This window comes from Rousettus aegyptiacus, unplaced genomic scaffold (assembly GCF_014176215.1).
Source record: "Rousettus aegyptiacus isolate mRouAeg1 unplaced genomic scaffold, mRouAeg1.p scaffold_m13_p_6, whole genome shotgun sequence".
NCBI lineage: Eukaryota > Metazoa > Chordata > Mammalia > Chiroptera > Pteropodidae > Rousettus > Rousettus aegyptiacus.
Genome location: NW_023416309.1, coordinates 89,841,512 through 89,860,347, shown reverse-complemented (window position 1 = coordinate 89,860,347; position 18,836 = coordinate 89,841,512). Strand labels below are relative to the sequence as shown.

Sequence of the window (18,836 nt, the reverse complement as noted above, 5' to 3'; positions counted from 1 at the left end):
GACCTCCAGTCAGCCCCCCTGAGAGCCTGGACACAGCATCCCAGTGTGCCTCCTTCTTGCCCCGCCCTCCTCAGTAGCCATGGAGATGGAAGGGAAATGGAGGGGAAAAAGTGTGATTCTGGAGTCCTCTGCCTGCTTCCTGAGTTCCTCTCCAGAATGCAAATCTCCGAGCAGTCCACAGTCCGTTCAGCAGTGGTGCCATCAGGATTCTGGAAGTAAATCACTCCCACTTCTCCCAGCGCACGCCGGGCGGGAGAGGTCACCGTGCAGACCCAGAGCCCCCCACCCCCCGCCACCCCCTGCCCAGCCGCAGCGCTCCCCTTGCCTGCAGCCCGGACATCGGCGAGCGGCTAACCAAGTGTTGCTCATCTTCCCAGTGGCCTTTTCACGTTTGGAAGGCTTTGGTTAAACCAGTTTCCTTTCAGTGTTTGTTGATGAGTGGGATCCATCACTGTATCTGAGCTGCTTCCTGCAGAGGATGTTTTAGTAACTCCGACGCTTTGGCTCATTGTCTGGGGCCTGGGATTTCTCATCCTTCTTTTATAAAAAAAAGTGTTTAAATACTTTTCGAGACGGTGTAGATTTATAGCTGGGCGTCTGCCCCAGTGTTTAGGGCTGTGTCTCGGCAAGTTTACGGCGATGGGGCAGTGGTGGAGGGTGTAAGAGGGGATCTGTTCATTTAAGCTGTTACTGGGGAATGCACATTCTGTTGACTTCTGTTATTTGAAATGAAGACACATTGGTCGTCTAATTCTCTGGGTCCGTGTGAATGTTCGGGGTATAAATAAGGCCTGCTCCATACCCATCTGGCTCTGAACAATGCGTAAATGAGACCATGGGGTTCATTTTTCTAGAATCCCTCTCCAGAGTTTCTTTAAGTCGAGAACTGCACTCGTGCATGTTTGTAGCTCACATTAGTGTTTCTTTATAGATATTTAATTAGTTGGCTGGGGTGGAAAAATAGGAATGAAAAGTCGAAAATGAAACCGTTGGGAGTCTTTGCCTATCTGAAATCACATAGAGATGCAGGAGAGTGTTTTTGAAATTATAGTGGAAGAGACCGGGAGCATTAAGAGTAGATTTTTCAAAGCTTTTTGTATAAGGTAACTTTGTGCTCAATGTTTATTATAAACTCGAAGGGTGAATTTAGCAATCCAAGTTTGGATCCAGTTACAGTGACCGTTTATTTAGCATCTACCGGGTGTCCCACTAGACACTTTGGCTTATGTTATTTAATTTAGTCCTAAGAGGAACCTCGTGCGGTTGACTAATTATTACATTTCCATTTCATAATGGATTTAATTCCTTATTATATTAGATTGTAAGCTTCAGCACCTAGCACTTCATGTATCTGTTGAATGAATGCATTAGGAAAGTTAGGTTAGTAAAATTTGGCGATTCGTGAGTGTAGGGAGAGATTTAAATCTGGAGAGGGCCTGATGGAGTTTCACCTCAAAGGAGACCTTGATCCAGGGAAATCGGGAATGCATAAGAGAAAGATGGACAATAAGGAACAGAATTAGATGCCCACCATTTAACAAGAGGTTCTTGGATCTTGGTGTCGTGGACACTGGTTGGGATCTTCCTAGAATGTTCTCGTGTATATGATCTCATCTAACCGCTCATTCATCTGAAAGAGATGAAAACAGTAAATCACAGCTTTAAACACATGTGCAAACCACTGCGTGGCTCTCAGGAACAGGAAGTCGTGAGGATGGTGTCCTCTTAAAGTAGTTCAGGAAGGCCACTATTTCAAAGGTTATTCCAGTTGGGGCTCCGTCAGCGGGTCGCGGTGGCACACATCCTCTCTGGGAGCTGCTAAGCTAAAGCGTGAGCTCCTCGAAGCTGGGGAGCCGCCTTTGTCGTGGCCATCGTTCTTACAGATTCATGAGAGTTCAGGGTTAGGTGGGACTTGGAACTCTGGCCCAGGACTTCGCTGTGCAGAGGACAGAACCCAGACCTCAGTGTGAGTCCTGCTCAGGGTCCCACCCAGACTGAGGCATAGGAGCAGGTTTCCAGTGCCTTTTATACTCCTCAGCACAGCCTACCAGTACTCACTGTACCCCCAAGTGTCACTCAGCCGAGGCTCTTCTGTTCGGGGCAAGTTGGTTGGTTCTTATCTCTCAGCAAATGTGTCGGGAGTCTTGGTGACGGCAGTGGTCCAGGCAGCCATGGCCTCATACTTCGGTATCCTGTATCGAATTATAATAGACATATGTGACATTGTGGGTTTTTTTTTCATGTTCCAAGATGTGTCTCATTCTTTTATTTTTGGGTTTCAGTAATGCTTTTCTTCTCATCAAACATTTCTCCCCAGCTTTACAGAGGTATAATTGACAAATAAAATTTCAAGATAAAGCATACAACATTCTGATTTGGTATATGTAAATATTGTGACAAGATTCTTTCCATTGAGTTAAGACGTTGAGCTTTTATTATATGCAGCCACACTGGTGAGACCTGTACCACTGAGTTTTTAATTTTTTTATTTGACATTAAAAAGACACAGAGCCTAAACTCAGTCTTCAGAATAAAACTTATCTTCTTTTTTTCCTTTTTGGCTCCTACATGCAAGATTTTTGATTTCTGCTCTGAACAGTTTGTGTCGTTGAGCTTCCTCCTTCCTTTGCTTTGGAACTGATGGAGTTCTGAAATGTGGCCACACACATTCGTTTTCGTAGGCACCAAACATTTGTGGGTTCTGTACGCCCAGCTCTGTTTTTGCCGTTTCAAGGGATGTCGAGAGGAATGAGGAGCTGTCACCGCCTGGGGGAGGAATCAAGAAGACTAGATTGTCAATGACTTTAGCACTAGCTGGGAAGTGGTGAGTTCTGTGAAAGGCGAATGGGTACAGACAGCGTTCGGGGTATTCAGAAGGGGGAAGAACAGCTTCTGGATGGGGTGACGATAGTGATATTTTGAATTTTGGAGAAGGTCGTTGGCTCTGGGACGATGGTCATAACTTGCCGTTGAAGATTTTGGCGTGAAGAGGCATTTCAAGGGGAAGGACCTGTGTGGACAAAGGTGTGGAGACCTAGGGATTAGCTGGGCTTGACTGGGTGTAGGGTGAATCAAGGTGAGTCGTGAGAAATCATGATGGGAAGGAGGACTAGGGACTGGAGGTGGCCTTTGTGAGGTCAGTGTCTGTCTTGTTGCCAGACATATACCAGTGCCCAGAGCAACTCAGTCCACATGTATTTTTGAATTAATGTGTGATTTGCTTATTGACAAGTTTTATGGTTACTTTTCTAGGCAGAAGATTTTTATGTACATAGTTTTGTTTATGTCTCTTAGATTTCAGTAGCCTTGACACATGACTTTTCTCTCTGTGCTAGTATATCAGAATAAAGCTGTGCATTATGCCCAAAGAGGTTCTGAAGTCCACTCTGGGTCTGTATGAAACTCGAGCCTTTAGGTTGTGGCCTGAAGGCCTAAGATATCCAGAGTGACTGTCTCCAGCATCCTCGGACATCCGAAGGTCCCACTCCGTGTAGCTTGAGTCTCTCTAAGATTGCCTTCCTAGAGAAACGTGGAGAGTGGCTTGTTTCAGCATCTTACCAAGTGTTGCTTCAGATAACCTGGTTAACCCATGTCTTCTTCTTGCCATTTCTTGCAGATGGTCACAAGAACAAAGAAAATATTTGTAGGCGGATTATCTGCGAACACGGTGGTGGAAGATGTAAAGCAATATTTTGAGCAGTTTGGCAAGGTAAGCAGTGCGTGGGTTGGAGAGCACATACCTGATCAGCTCGTAGAAGAGGCGGTCGTAGTCTCTGCCTTTGCCACAGCCGTGTCCTCAAGAACCTGTCCTAGAACTTGGCCATCAAAATTTAAGTGGAATTCGGCGGGAGCTGAGACAGAAGAGCCCGGCTTGTGGTTGGTATGGTGCCCCACGTGCCTGCAGGAGCAGACAGAGTGGTCTCTGAGTGTGGTAGTGTTGGCATTTGCTGGCCACGTGGGGCCTGGGCTGGGAGCTGGCGGTGGCAGCGACTGGGGAGGGATGCGAGACTGAGTCACAGGGCAGAAGCGCCCACGGAAGCTGCTAGAGGCCTGTGAGACCGCGCTGTGCTTCGTTCTGTGCCTTTCTGGATAGTGCATTGGAGAGAAGCTACCCTGGGGCCCTTTGCAGCTAAACCTGCCCCTGTCAAATGTCCAAGGAAACTCGGAAGGATGCTGGGCCTCTACCTGTCAGAATGTCTGTGAGACAGCAGTAAAATTATCCCCTAGGTTCTGCTGCTGGAATAAGCTGAGCAGCACTGAATGCCCCAGATCAGTCAGGAAACTGAATATGAGAGTGTGTGCATGTGTGTGCCAGACAGACAGAGTCAAACAGAGACAGACAGACGGGATACGTAATCAGGGGTGATGTGCTTAATTCAGCCCCTTTCTAGTTGGTGGGGGAAGACGGTGCCTCCTTGGAGAGCGGGTTCTTCTTGAGGATGACACAGTCCTTAGGTGGGCGTGTTGCCCTACGGCAGCTCGTGGGGGGCAAATCGGGAACAGACCCTTGTTGGCTCTTACGTCCCAGAAGGCCGGCAGGTGAGTGGCTGAGCCGACTTGCTTTCTGCATCTTTCAGTAGTTGCGGACGTTGTCCCGGGAGCCAAGCGTGGAACGGTTCCTCTCGCACAGGTCTTTACGGCCCCCCAACTGAGGCACTGACGTGACAGAGGGCTGTATCCTATAAACGACCGTACACCCGTTCTAAGCTTCGTCACTTATTCCCCTCATCTTCATGACAGCCGTCACTCTTTTCTTGGGTGACACAAAGGCACTGCGCCCACTGCCCAGTCTGAAGGTTCTGTGCTTTGTTTCCCCGAGGCAGTGGACAGCTGTGACCCTCTTCCAGGTGTGTCCAGTTGTGAGCTACTGTCTGGGAAGAGTGGCCTGACCTCTGTTTAGCCTCAAAATGGAGATTTCTTTTGGTCTCTGGTATTAATCAATTTCTGCATGGATGAGAGACCATGCGACCAAGAGAAACCAGCCTCCTCCAGCCCAGCCTCGCGTTCAGAGCGGCACTTAACTGCCCTTCCAGGTCGGCTGTGAAAGATGTCTTCCCCACGGCACCATCTGCATTGCCAGCTGGGGGCTGCTTCATTCCGGCCAGTTCTAAAGAAGAGCTGAGTGTGTTGGTGATCCTGTTCGTTATTGTACTTCACTTTGAGATGGATTTAAAGCACCAAGGGGGGATTTGTCCATTGCCCAGCCCCATCCTGCCTAGGGAGAGAGATTGGAAATAATTAAATGAGACAAGTCCAGCTCGCATAATAGAAGGCTCGGGAGTGTGAACCCTCTTTGCTACCATTCTGCCCTTGAAACAGGGCTGGGGGTAGTATTTGCAAACATCAGGTGGGATTTTATTTTTTTCAAGCCACAACCTGCCTTGGAATCTCATGGGCCTGTTTGTGGGTGTCAGGGAAGTCGATGCTGCCCAGATGGGCTGCTGGCGTATTGCAGACAGGCTCGTACTTGTCATGTCTCTGCACATTCCCAACCCTCGGTTTCTCTCTCTCTCTCTCTCTCTCTCTCTCTCTCTCTCTCTCTCTCTCTCTCTCTCTCTCTGTCTTTCTGTCGTTTTTCATTAACACTCACAGTTGCAACCAAGTGCGCCAACAGTGGGAGGCTCTGCGAGCTTTGGCCAGGCTCATGGCAGCAACCATGACTGCCCTGAGAACAGTTGTCCTCTTGTCTGGGAGGCAGTCACAGGCCATCTTCCCAGGCGTGGCCCTCACCGGGTCTGAGGCCATTCAGTTAATTTTGCAGTAACTTTGGTGGATTCCAGCAGGATAGGTAAACTTATTAAAGGTTTCATTAAAGGAGTAAGGAGGCTTTTGAATGTATGAAACCTGTAATACTTTCTGTGCTCATGTTTTAGGAGCTTGTTTCATGCCTATGCTCTGTATATTTTCTGAGTCTGTCTTTAGAATAGCTTTTTCCTCTTTTGGCTGTTGGCTAGTGTTACGTTTGTGTCCCCTTGGGCAGGGCCCACCACCTCTCAGGATTCTGGTATAATTCAGTTGAATCTAGAATGATCAAAGGAGGGGAGACTGACTGCTGCTGGGCCTTAGAGGCAAAGAGTAAATCCAGCAACCTTGAAACAGAGTCACAGATAAACTGGCAAACTGACTCTACCCTTCAGAACGCAAACACAGTTACACGCACACATGCATACATGAAGTATGTTCACATGCATGCACACATTCCTGGCTCTGTAAAGTTGTTTGGGGCTCTTTTCAGTTGGTTTACTGCAAATCAGTGAGGTGTAATTTTATTATTATTTAGTGACTGCATACTAAGTGTTGGGTACTGTGCCAGGCCATTGACTTCTATTATCTCATTTAATTCTTCTCTGGATGGCCAGAGGAGATATTGCCCATTTTGTAGATTGTTAACTCTTTGACGCAAGATCCCATAGCCCCCTGACAGAGAAAGTGGGATGCAGACTCCCCCTCTAGGCCACATTCCTGGCCACATTCCAACTGCTGATAGACCCACAGGATGAACTCTGGGTGAGGAGGAGGCAAAGGAAAGGGAAAGATCGCGCCCCCTTCACGTGCCCTGGGACAGGGCTGGGAACCTGGACGTACGTCGCCTCATTTCTTCTGCATGGCAGATTTTGGTATCATCACCCCCTTTGACAAAGGTGGACAGTAAGTGTCAGGGGGTTTAAGTCTTGGCTAAGGTCACCTAGGTAAGCCAGTGTAACAGCCAGAATTCACACGTACTCTCCTCTTCCTCCTAGTCTAGAACTTTCTGTCCTTCTACAATCTCCTTTCAGGGTTTGCTACCCTCTTTTAGGTTTCCCTCACTGTCGGTCCTCTCTCTTTCCATCTTGCCTGAGGTGGCAGCTGCTTCAGCTGTTTATTTCAGGTGGCAATCAAGATGGGTAAGACTGCTATCGTGGGGCCGAGCTCAGGGGTTTAAATATGTCATTACCGTAAGTGGAGTGGGTGCAGAGTGACACACCGAGAGCTTTAAATAACTCAAATTGGAGGCTTGTAAAGCCTTTTGTGCTTTTCTCCCACCTTTCTCCCAGGTTAGGGATGTCATTACTTGTTTATATTTAAGGTGAGACCGTGAAGTATGGCCATTAGCGTAAGGACTCTGCTAACGTGGATGGCTGTCCTTACCCCTTGGTATTGTCATTGGAGAGAGGTAAACTAGAAGGTATTCCAAGCCCTCATGCTTGGTTGGACTGTGTAGTGACCCCACTGTGATACCTGAACAAGCCATTTCTCTCCTGGCGAAAGTTTCTCATCTCTGCCACAGCTGTTCTCTTCTGCCACTGTATTGAGAAAGCAGCCATCGCAAACAACTCGGCATGACTGCGTTCCAATAAAACGTATATTTACAAATATAGACGAGGGGCCACATTTGGCTCATGGGCCATAGTTTGCCAACCCCTGGGTTAGATTATTTCTAAGGTTGGTTTCAAGCTTGAAAATTTTGTAATTTAGAAAGTATTTAAATACACATATATAAGTGGATCGTTAGATAGCTATGTAAGTTATCTATGGACTATAACCAAAATAAGATATGAGTAGTAATGAGCATGATATAATAGGTAAAATGGTCATAATTGTGGTAAAGATAATTTCTGGACTTTAAGCTAAAGATTCTATTTGGAAAAAGCTACTATTTATAAACTGGAATCTTCATCCTATGAGTAAGATCCAGCAAAAGTGTAGAGTATTTCTAACTCCCTGTTACGTGTGCTGGATCTCAATTAACGAAGACTCAGAATTTGAAAAGTTCACATTTTACTGTGAAGATTTTTTTGAGTTGATGTTTCTGCATTAGAGGGATGTGTGCTTTTGTGCTAAGCTTTTTAACGCATTTTAAAATTTGATTCTCAAGGCTGTCAAGCAAGACAGCTGGGATTGCTGTCATGTAGGTGACAAAACTAACGTTGAGAAAGGTCCTTAGGTTGTCCAGGAGCACACGGCCCGGGCTAGGTAGAGCCTGGATAGTCACTCGTTTTTGCACAATCTAGCCCTTACCTCTTTTCGCTATTTATAAACCTCCCACTTTATCATTAAGCAGCCCAGCACTCAGAAGAAGCAGGTTTGTTCATTTGTCAAGAATGTTGATACGCAGTAATTTATTTTACTGCTTCTGGTTTCCTGGTGGACGTTATCTGTGCTCATGATTTCATACATACAGGAATGATGTATATAGACTATTCCAAAAAATGGCACATAAACGATGCTCTAGATGTGCACATACAGACCCAGACAATCCATCGGCCTGTCCTCCACTGTTCTCCCCACATCTCCATCCGGAATAGCCCAGCTTGGTAATTAAAAAGCACTGGGATCAAAGAAAGTCCATGTGTATAGGTTTCTTCCTTCTCCCCTTTGGGCCCCTCCTTCAAATACCGGTTTCTTACATTCTCACTTATGGGATTTTGGAGATCAAAAAGAGGCCTTTAAATGTAATGAATTCTCGGCTTCGTCCCGGATGGAGCCGTTCTGCACCTTTCAGCTGTTCACCTCGATGATAGGGCTGCTCAGTGCCGAGCTCACTAGGTAATTCTCACTTTATATAACTCCTGTGAAAGCAAAGCAGCCCGCATCTGGAGGCTTCCAATTATACTTCACATGGTGAACTGTGTAATTAGTTTGGAAGACTTACGCTTAGTCATTGGTTTATCCTAATCGGCTTTGGCTTTCCCCACCAACAAAGTGAGCTTATTTTGCTAAGCTGAAACGACTCTGCACCCTTTGTTCCAGCCTTTTATTGTCTCATTCCTTTCATTCTGTTTTACTGCCAAAGTTCTGTTTCATTAGGCCTACAAGTCATTTCCAATTCAGTGGGCTGCTACAATCCGGCCTTTATCACTAGGCTGCCCTGGTTCCCATGTCCCTTCTGGGCCAGTGCCCGAATTTGCAGTTTGACATGAGGGCTTTAACCCCTTCCTCGGCCAGCCCCTCAATGTGGTGGATGGGAAAACGAGGCCTTCAAGGAAACCGTTTGGAAAGTTACAGCTCCTTAGTTCTCATCAAAGGGGAGCTCTGTGGAAATGAGGTGAATAGAGAGTCCTTCGAGTCTTTTTGTTGGATTTGGGGTTCTCTGTGGGCCTATAAAAGATAACTTGAACTACAGAGAATTGTGCGTGAAAGCCTTTTTCGGAAAAAAAAAAAAAATGAAAACGAGTAAATTGGCTTTTTAATATAATGAGATCTTCTTATTTGTTGCACTTGTGTGTGCGGGATTGTGGGCGAGCGTGCTCCCGCAAATGTTTGACACCTATTATTTTCAGCTCCAGGTTTTATGCACAGGTACAATGGTGGCGTCACCGGCCGCTGCTCAGATACCCCTTTTTGATACTGTATGTGTGAGGAGAGTAAGATCTAGAATAAAAATATTACAAAGCCTTTGATATTTGGAAAGCAAGAGATTGCGAGAAAATAAATAAGCAGGTTACCATATTCCTGAGTGGACTGTGATCCTGAGGTAAAATTTTATTGCTTCCAAATGTGTGTTGTAGATAAATGGAGCTTCATGCAGCACCGTTCTCTCAGATCAGGCCCGTAAAACAAAAGTCCTGTCTGTCCTTTGTGGGCCTCAAAGCTCCCATGGGGCATTTGTCTTCTGCAGTGGTTTGTACAGGTGGACCGACTGGAGAGTGGTCGCCATGCCTGGGCCTCACCTGTCATCTGCTTGCCTGTGCTCCGGAGAGCCTCGATGTTCTTCAGGCCTTGAGTTATAACTGTAGAGTGGATCAGGAAGGACCATTTGCCTCTCCCCTTCCGGGCCCAGCCTGGCTGAAGGTTACTTCTGTGTTTAAATTTTCTTCCTGTAATAGCCCAGAACAAGGCCAACACTGTCCTCATGTTTTATTAATTCTCTGTCTGGTTTGTGTCAGTCTCTCCCTTCGGAAGTGTGTCATACGGGGGAGGGGACTTTATTTGCCCTTTGACCCCTGGCAGAGCTGCTGAGGGCAAAAAGTTGCAAGTTAGCAAACAGTAGAATCCTGCCTCATCTGTCTGCCTTGGCCTCCTAAGCCAGGTGGCAGCAAGCAGACAAAGCAGTTACCCACAAGTAATGCGATCCTTGGGCTTTGCAGGTAAACCTTCCTGCCAAACAACTATTTTCCTGGTGAACTTTTTCCTCCATAGACCGACTTCTCCTGCAGGGGAGGGAGTTGAGTTAGAAGTAGACTGAGCACCCCAACCTCACTACTCCTAAATACTTTTTTTTTTTCCTTAAAAAAAAAAGGAGCTCTTGAAATAGATTAGTAGGTTTCTAGGAAAACTTCCATTTCCCTTTTAGTGTATAAAATACAGCCAGCTGTTGTTGGGTGCACGCATCAGACATTATTATTGTTCTGTTAACAGTGTTTTTAAAAATACAAGTAGGAAAAATAGGATGCCTTCTGGGGAGCAAGCTGGGAAAACTCTGAGATTACGGGAATCAAATGCCACGTTTGAATACATAGTACGTAGAGGAACAAGGCCCCAACTTTCCGGCTTTGCTGTTTAACTGTATTTCCCAGTATGGTTTAGCTTTATTTAATTTTTCTAGGGGGCCCTGAAGAGGAAGGCAGGGGAGCCCTTGGGCAGGAAGCAGTTAATGAGCCCGAGAGAGGGGAGAGGGAAGGGGCTTCAAGCACATCCACCGGCTCACCTTCTCAAAGCCCTCCTGGCAGCCTCTGAGGACATCACTTACAATGGAGTTGTTTGCATGAGAAAGAAACCCTTTCTCCCTCTGGTTGTCCTTCAGTGGGGACTGAAAACGTCTGAGAAATCCTCGTTCAAGCTTGTGCCAGTGGGTGCAAGGAGTGGTTGGTTCTTAGGGAAGAGAAAGCTCAGTTCATTTAGACTTGGCATAGAAATCGAATTCCATTGTTTTGTGGAGTGAACATTGATATGGAGATTCTTGCCCGCCCCTCACCCAGTCAATAGGACACCCCATTACATGGGTCGTGCATGCTTTTCTTTTTTCTTTTTTTCTTCTTCTCTTTTTTCCCCCTACTTTTGTCCTCTGAGAATTAGTCTCTCTGTAGAATGGCCGGATTTGTCAAGTTACCACCCCCTAAATTTTTACAGCTCTGTAGATTCAGACTTGGTATTTGTGAGTTAGCTAAAAGTGGGCTGCCAATCGCTACTTTATTTACATTCGAAGCCATAAGAGTGAGAGGCCCAGAAAAATGTTAATATGCAGGCAGAAGCAGAAGGGTTGAGTTTCTGACTGTTGCTAACCTCACCGCCGCCTTAAAACCAATCATGAGGCACACGGCTGATATTTAATAGCTTTTAGCTGATTATTTTTCTTCTCCTCCTCTTTCTTTTCTATCCAAGTTGACCTGGGTGTACTTGAGCGGAAATGAAGTCATCCAAATGCTGAATTAGAATAATCACAGGCCTCCAAGAATGAAATGGAAGCAGAGATTAAATGGTAGAGGGAAAGCTGGCATTAATAAGCACCAGGAAAACTTTGCATAAAATAAATAGGAGATTTGATAGGTAGAATTTGTATATGCATTTTTCTCCACTTGGTTTTGTCTTCTTAGAGTCGAGTTACTGGCGAAGTGGGATTTGATTTGCGTCAAGTCCACATACCTTCTGCAGCCTGGGTGATAGTCCTTTCTTTTTCGTGGGATGTTTGTGTGACCAGGGTGTTTCCAGGATGGAAGAATCCGGGTGGAGGGGCCCTTACTGTGAAAGGTTCATGATTACTTGTTGCAAGTGTGGGGGCAGGAAGGAGGCAGATGGAAGACAGCACACAGCAGGCAAACAATAAACATTATGGACAGATTCCTGATATTAGGGAGAAAACCCAGGCAAGGAAAAAGTAGGGTGAGTAACTGCTCTGATTTGCCTAGGACTAACGGGTTTCCAGGAACTTGGGCCTGCAAACTACCTTAAATGAAAGGGAGGTGGGAAATGTCGAGACACTTGGCTAGAAACCCTAAGATGGGTGAAACTTTCTTTGACCACTTCCAGGCAGATTTAAATAGTCCTTCCGGCGTGTTACAGAGCACTTACTTCATACGTATTTACAATTTGTCTTCCTGATTTAACTCAGCCACTGGGGGCAAGAGCCAGCATAGGACCTGCACACACACAGGCCAGCAAATGTTAACCAAGCAGAACAGACAGACAGACCTGCAGTCTTGGGGCAGGGGTCGCTCATCATTGCTTTGGAGTGTAGGACCACTTCAGGCTCTTATTTGGGCTCCAACTTGGGGATTATATCTGTGTCTCTTGAAAGTAAAAATTTCTGCCCCACGTAGTGAAAAGCGAGCTTCTTGTAGTTAAAGAGCAAAATAAGGATTTAATTAGATTTTGAAACCCAGCAGAGTGGTTTGTTTACAGGAAGTTGCTTTTAGGTGGCTTGTCATAGAAGATATAATTTGTGGAATTGGATTAGTTGTAAATTAGAGATTTTGGGTTGTTGAGGTCGCTCATAGTCTTTTAGAATTGGTGGCAGAGGTAAATATTTTCAGACTTGCTTATCGTAGAGTGTTAGTGTTTGGGAAGAAAAAACAACTTAAGGTGCTTTTTACTTAAGGAAACATACGTGAGGGTATGGTTGACGATCAGAGGAAGTGTTCCTGTTATGATTTCCAGCTTTCCTGGGGGATGGCAGAGGGTTGGGCAAGCCCTGGGGAGGTTAAGTGCTGGAGTTTGCGAGGGAGCTTGCCGACTCTGATGTGGAAACAGATATTTCTGTTTTTATCTTTTAAGAAGACCACCCCATTTCCTTTATTGATAGATGTGTTTTAGTGGCCAAAAGGAGGATTTATTGCTGGCATAGTTCTCCATTCCTACTAAGTTAGCATCTTATGTTCAGTTTCCGAGATTCCTGTCTGCCCAGACCTTTCATGGGTCTTGTCTTATTACTGTCTCAACGGTCCTATGATGTAGGAAGATTATCCCCATTTTAAAGTTAGGAAAGGAAGACTGGGAGAGCACGACTTGACTTGCTCAGGACTCCTCAGCCAGGTAGCCGTGGGCCCCAGGTGCTGGTCCTGACACCCTGGTGAGAAGTCCGGGTGCTGGGGGCGGTTTGTTGCTTTGCGGGAGCTGTTCACGCTGGGGCCGCCGCTCTCAGGCATAGGGGTGCCATGACCAGCAATGTGCAGAGCCACGTGATTGACATGGCATATTTTCCAAGGAGCTAGCTGGCTGTGATTTCATGGTTGTGTAAAACTTATTATATCAGGACACATATTATGGCACAGAATACAAAGTTTATGCAATCGTTTCAAAAAACCATAACATTTAGAAACATTTCAGGATAGCTACTGGCTACTTCGGCCTGTCTGTGGTCATCTTAGGCTGTCCCGTGATTTACTTGACTGTTAGGAGTACTTGGGTGGAAACATTGAGAATCACCACCTTCTAGCCTAGAGGTTGGTATACTTCTTTTCCTAAGGGCTAGACAGTAACTGTTTTCAGTTTTGTGGCCCAGATGGTCTCTTGCCACCTCGCATCCCTGCCATTGTAGCAGGACAGCAGCCATAGGCAGTATGAAAATGAAACATTGTGCTTGTGTTCCAATAAAACTTTCTTTACAAAATAGTTGTGACTGTGTTCTAATAAAACTTTATTTACAAAAATCACAGGGCTTTTGGATGTGGCCCTCAGCCATAGTGTCCCCATCCCCTGGATTAGCATATTGCTTAGTAATGAGGGCATGGATATGTGGTGTCAAATCCAGCTCATCTATTTACTAAGTCTGTAACCTTGGGCAGGCCATTTAACTTCTTTCTACCTCATTTTCTTTATCTGCAGAATGAGGGTGAGGATGGAACTCACCACACAGGATTGTCATGACGATTTAGTTAACTAATGCGTATATACAGTTGATCCTTGAAGAACATGAGTTTTAACTGCACAGGTTCACTTGTAGATGGATATTTTTGAACAAATGTACAGTTGGCTCTCTGTATCCTTGGATTTCACATCCTTGGCTTCATCTAGCCCCGGATCGAAAACAGTATTTTTGATCTGCAGCTGGGAATCCACAGACATGGAAGACTGATTGTATGCATTGTTCAACATCATTTTATATGAGGGATGTTTGTATCCATGGATTTGGGTATCTGCTGAGTTCCTGGAACTAGTCCCCCCGTGGACTCTGAGGGATGACTGTAAAGTTTTTAGGGAGTCAAAAGTTATGCACAGATTTTTGACTGCCAGGGCGATCGGGGTCAGCACCCCTACCTCCGCATCGTTCAAGGGTCAACTGTAGTTCTTAGCATCCTGCTAGAAACAATAAGTGCTTAATAAATACTAGAAACATTAGCTGTTGTTATTTTCATCCTCTGAGACCCAGATTCAACCTTTGGAGTTGCCTCTCCAGCCGAATCCAGCCGTACCACCCCCCCGCTCACCACACCCTCCTTCCTCACACACACATACGCTCCACAAACTCTACCATTTTTTCCATCTGTCCTTTGGGTGGGCTTACCACTCAGTTCTTCCACCCACCTTGGATCTTCTCAGATTTAAGATGACGATTCAGTTTCGTGTCGTTTTCAAAGGCGTAGACCTTAAGTTTAATCCAGCTGCTCTGATGCTTCCAGTTTGTGCAATTGACTCCAGGTCCCCTGGCTTTGATGGAAAACGCTGAACTGATGTGGACCAAAAGAGAATTCTTCTGATTAGACCCAGCTGATGAACTTGTTTGAATAATTAAAAACTTTTTTTGAGGGGGGGGAGGGGGGCAATATCATTTATCTTATGTTTATTAAAATACATTTATATATATTGATCCACTAATCTGTTTATTGTGTTTATTTAGCTTCTTGGGAGAGCTTTTCACATCCTCATTTAAGTTTTCTTCCTCTTTCCTTTACATATGATTCTAATAAGCTTGGTTTTCTGGTCTTTGAATTTATAGCAAATATTAAGGTGGTGGGAAGATGTTAATAAACTCAATGTAAAGCAGGAGGGAAGAAAACCTATAAAAACAAAAAGACTTTGATCTTAAAGAGTACTATGTGGTTAGGACTATTTAGTGCAGGGAAACAGCCATCCTTCCTCATTAGGTCCAGAAGGCATCTCATGTACGGCCTCGTGTATCATTCATTGGCCATTGATTCATCACCAGATCTTGATTATCTTCTGAATGCCAGGCACTGAGCTAGGAGCCAAGGGCATCTCCGTGAATGAAACAGACAGGATCCCTGCTTACTTGTAGTTTAAGTTTAAGGATGGAGTCAGAGAAGACCAGCCAAGGGCAAACAAGTAAGTAATAAAAATAATTACAAATTGTCTCAAAGAAAACAAACCAGGAGGTGAGAGAATCCATAATGGGAGTATTAAAGAGAGAATTTTGGTTTATCAGGGAAAATTCAAGTCCATATAGCCTTATTGCCCCGAGAAGACTGTAAATTCCACCAAGACGGGGCTGGTTCTGCTTATTCACTGTATAGCACCAGGACTGGCCCAGTGCCTGGGCCATAGTTGGCGCTCAGTAAATAGTGGCAAATGAATGGACCCTCTGTACCAGAGAGCAGGGCCGTGCCAGTCATTGGAGGAGTTTCAAATGGTACATTACTTTTCTTTTTAAAAACGGGGCTTTAAGAGAATATATTGAGTTATCTGAGGCATTTCCTAATGTGGAACACATTATTCCCCCTGAAGCCCTGGATAAATGAACTATTTCCACCCTGAAGTGAAAGCTTACTAGAACTAAATGCTATCTGGGCAGGGTGGAGCTAGTTGGCATGGCCTTTGCTGGAGCAGGTACAGTCTCAGGCAAATCTTGGTGTATTGAGTAGACACAGAAGGGCCCATGAGAAGTGGGTAAAAATGGGATATATGCTTCCCGTGTTTCATCTTCTTCCCTGCTCTAACATCTTTGGTCTAAGAAAAGCGGGACCTGCAGAGCGCGAGTTGGGTGTGTGGTTTTGGAAGCCATTTATCTTGACTCATAGATGTATGGATCTTCCGGGTTGGGGACACTAGGTGGGCACTGGGTGGGCAGACTTGCCATTTATTTGGTGAGCAGTCAGGCTGAGGAATGAAAATGGGTCCAGCCACATTAAGCCAAAGCACAAACATCTCTGATGTTGGGAAATCTGGCTGTGGACAGAGAGACCTCATTTGTGGGTATGTTGTTTTCCCTCTTGAAAGAACAGAGGGATGCTATCGGCATTTATTGCCAGGTTCTTGGGAATTGTCTGGGTTGCATGGGACGAAGTTGAATGATTCTGGACTTTGGAATCAGGTAGATCTGAGCTTGAATTTAGGTGCCGCGATTTGCTGTTAGTATCATGACCTTGTGCTGCTGATTTCGCTGTCCTGAGCTCATTTCTTGTCTGTTAAGTGGAGATACAATTCTGTTTACAGGGGATTTGTGAGAATTAAAAGAGACATTTGCCCAGTGTCTGTTATGCAGGTGCTCAACAATAGTCTCCCTTTCCTATATATTCATTCATTTGTTCATTCATTCATTCATTCATTCCCTCTCACACATTCTCTCTTTCCCTGTCTCACTTATGGGCTCGCTTGTGTGCGCGCTCTCTCTCCCACCCCCCACCCCACCTCTCTCTCTCTCTCTCTCTCTCTCTCTCTCTCTCTCTCTCTCTCTCTCTCTCTCTCTCTCATGTTTGAAGTCTCAAACTGCTGGCTTCCACCAGGTTCCTCCCTCTCCTATAAACTCCCTACCTTAATCAGCATGATGTACTTCCTATGTGCCAAATGGGTGGTTTTGAATTTTGAAGGGACTAGTTTCATGGTCCCTCCCAGTCTCTGCCCCCATCCCTCTGGAGCCATGAGACACATCCTGAGCCACAGAAGTCCTGCGTCTAAGATCCTGCTAGATTTAACCCAGCTGCAACTGTTGCCGGGGGAGGCCGAGAGGAGGATTTGGCTTTTTTTCTTTTTATGCTAATGAGTGAATATGGCAAGGAGTCACAATATTTTCTTTCCAGGCAAAGAAATGTTGTCGTAGGAGAAACAGCATGCAGGGGAAGCAAATGTGATCTTACTGGATTCTCTCAAGGGAGGAATAGGACAAATTGTCAGCTTCTGTTGAGAAGATAATGCTCTCACTATGATAAATGCCAAGTTTCTATTGAAAACCACCATCTTAATGGCGGCATCCCCAAGTACTCGGTGCATGCCTGGCAGCAGAGGCCGTCGACGCAAGAGAGCGGATATTTGTAGGGGATTTGTTTGTTTGCAATGAGAAATCAGTTTAAAGCAAATGAGACTGTGCATTAAAAATGTTCTTTTAAGGCAGCTTTATAGAGCTAACTGGAGTGCTCCAGTGCAGCCTGCACTTAAAACACACCTATGGGGAGACTTCCACCCTCAATAAATATTTCTTGCATCTGACTCAGATTAAAGGAGCACATGGGACTGGAAAGTCGCCTAAAATAATTTCCCCTCCCATAGGAAGTAGCCGCTGTAATTCACTTGCAAATTATTTCAAAAGGCCTGTTTGATAGAAATTTCTGCCTTCTCATGGACTGGGATTTTTCTAGTACCGTGTGTAACATCGCTTCTCGACAAGGGCATGCCAGGTCGTATTTAACTGAACGCCACACCCTTGTAGAGCTTCTCAGAGTTTGGTTGCCTTTTGAGGGGTGCCTTATGCTGATTCCTTTCACCTCTTCAAAGTAGCTGGTCTGCCTCATAGGCCTGTGCTCAGGCAGACCTTTGGGTGAGCAGGGGAGTTCCTGCAGGGCTGGACAATGTCTTGAGGCGTTCTAAGGGTGGAGCGCCTGGCTGGCTGGCTGGCTGGGGACCATGGGACCAGCTGGAGGGGAAGGAAAGTCTCCTTCCTTGTGGAAATGCCGTGAGGTGGTTGTGCTCATCTGGCCATCCATCCACTCAGTAACCCAATTCTTGAGTGCCTGCTAGGTGTTAGGCACTATGCTGGGGTCACGGAGATCAGGGAGGCAGGGCCCCTGCCTACCAGGGGCATACAGTCAAAGAGTGGACATGCCGGTAAACAGAACTGCAGTGCAGTGAGGGGAGGCCAGGGGCATGCCCGCCGTCACTGCGGGTGGCGGCGGTAGTGGCAGCTGTCGAGCTCTTCCTCTGCCTCTCTTGCTTCACATCTGCCATCTTGCCTATTCCTCACTGTGGCTTTTGACAGTGGCTCGTGCCTTCATCTGCCTCAGCGCCAGCCTGGGGGTTGACCTGGAAGGAGGTGCTCGACAGACTTTTATTCTGGGCCTGGAGGGTAGGAGGAAGCCCACAGTGTGTTTCGTCCCTGGATGTACCAGCCCTGTCTGCGTCCACTTTGGAAGGAACCAGTGGAAAATGCTCACTCCAGCAGACCTTGGAAGAGTGAGTATGACTTTGTCATCAGCTGGAGAGCAGGGAGGGAGACAGATTTCAAGTTGGTTGCCTGCATTCACCTTGCCCACATGTATTAACTGCTGAGGATATGCCCCAGGATTTTAAAGACTCTTTTCTTGCCAAGTTCAGAGTTCCTCTCTGAGATCTTACCTTTCAACCCCACCAGAAGCTATAGGCCAAGTTAGTTGGTTGGACCCATGCATGGGTAGGGCAGTGGACACTATGTTTTCAGTGCCAGAGAACCTCAGAGAACATTTGTCAGGTTGTCTCAGGTATATTCAGTCGCATTACTGCCTCTCAGATGCATTAAACCTGGGCCCTGCTAGTGAATGGATTTCATGGTCCAAGGAAATTGACGAAGATGACTTCTCAGATGCACGTAGGACAAAATGATAACCGAAATTAGTAGTTTTCTGCAAAACCCGTAACTTGTAATTACTGGAGTTAAAGTTTGTAAAAAGTATCCCAAATCAAAGGTGTTCATTCTAGATACCTTTAAAAAAGAAGGGAACTAAAAGAAGTAGCACTTACTTTCATTATGTGTTGGGGCCTCCTAGTCTCTAGGGATC

General features: G+C 45.9%; 1 protein-coding gene across 7 annotated transcripts in view; it reads left to right on the top strand.

The window, feature by feature from the left end:
• Positions 1–18,836, top strand: part of MSI2 (musashi RNA binding protein 2) — a 375,244-nt gene that overhangs the window by 124,258 nt on the left and 232,150 nt on the right. For 6 of the 7 annotated variants that reach the window (XM_036223610.1, XM_036223609.1, XM_036223608.1 and 3 more), the window contains exon 6: positions 3,617–3,709. The exons of the other annotated variant lie outside the window; for it this stretch is intronic. In XM_036223610.1, coding sequence (XP_036079503.1) covers positions 3,617–3,709 — 93 coding nt within the window. The remainder of the gene's footprint in view (positions 1–3,616; positions 3,710–18,836) is intronic. 7 annotated transcript variants of the gene reach the window in all.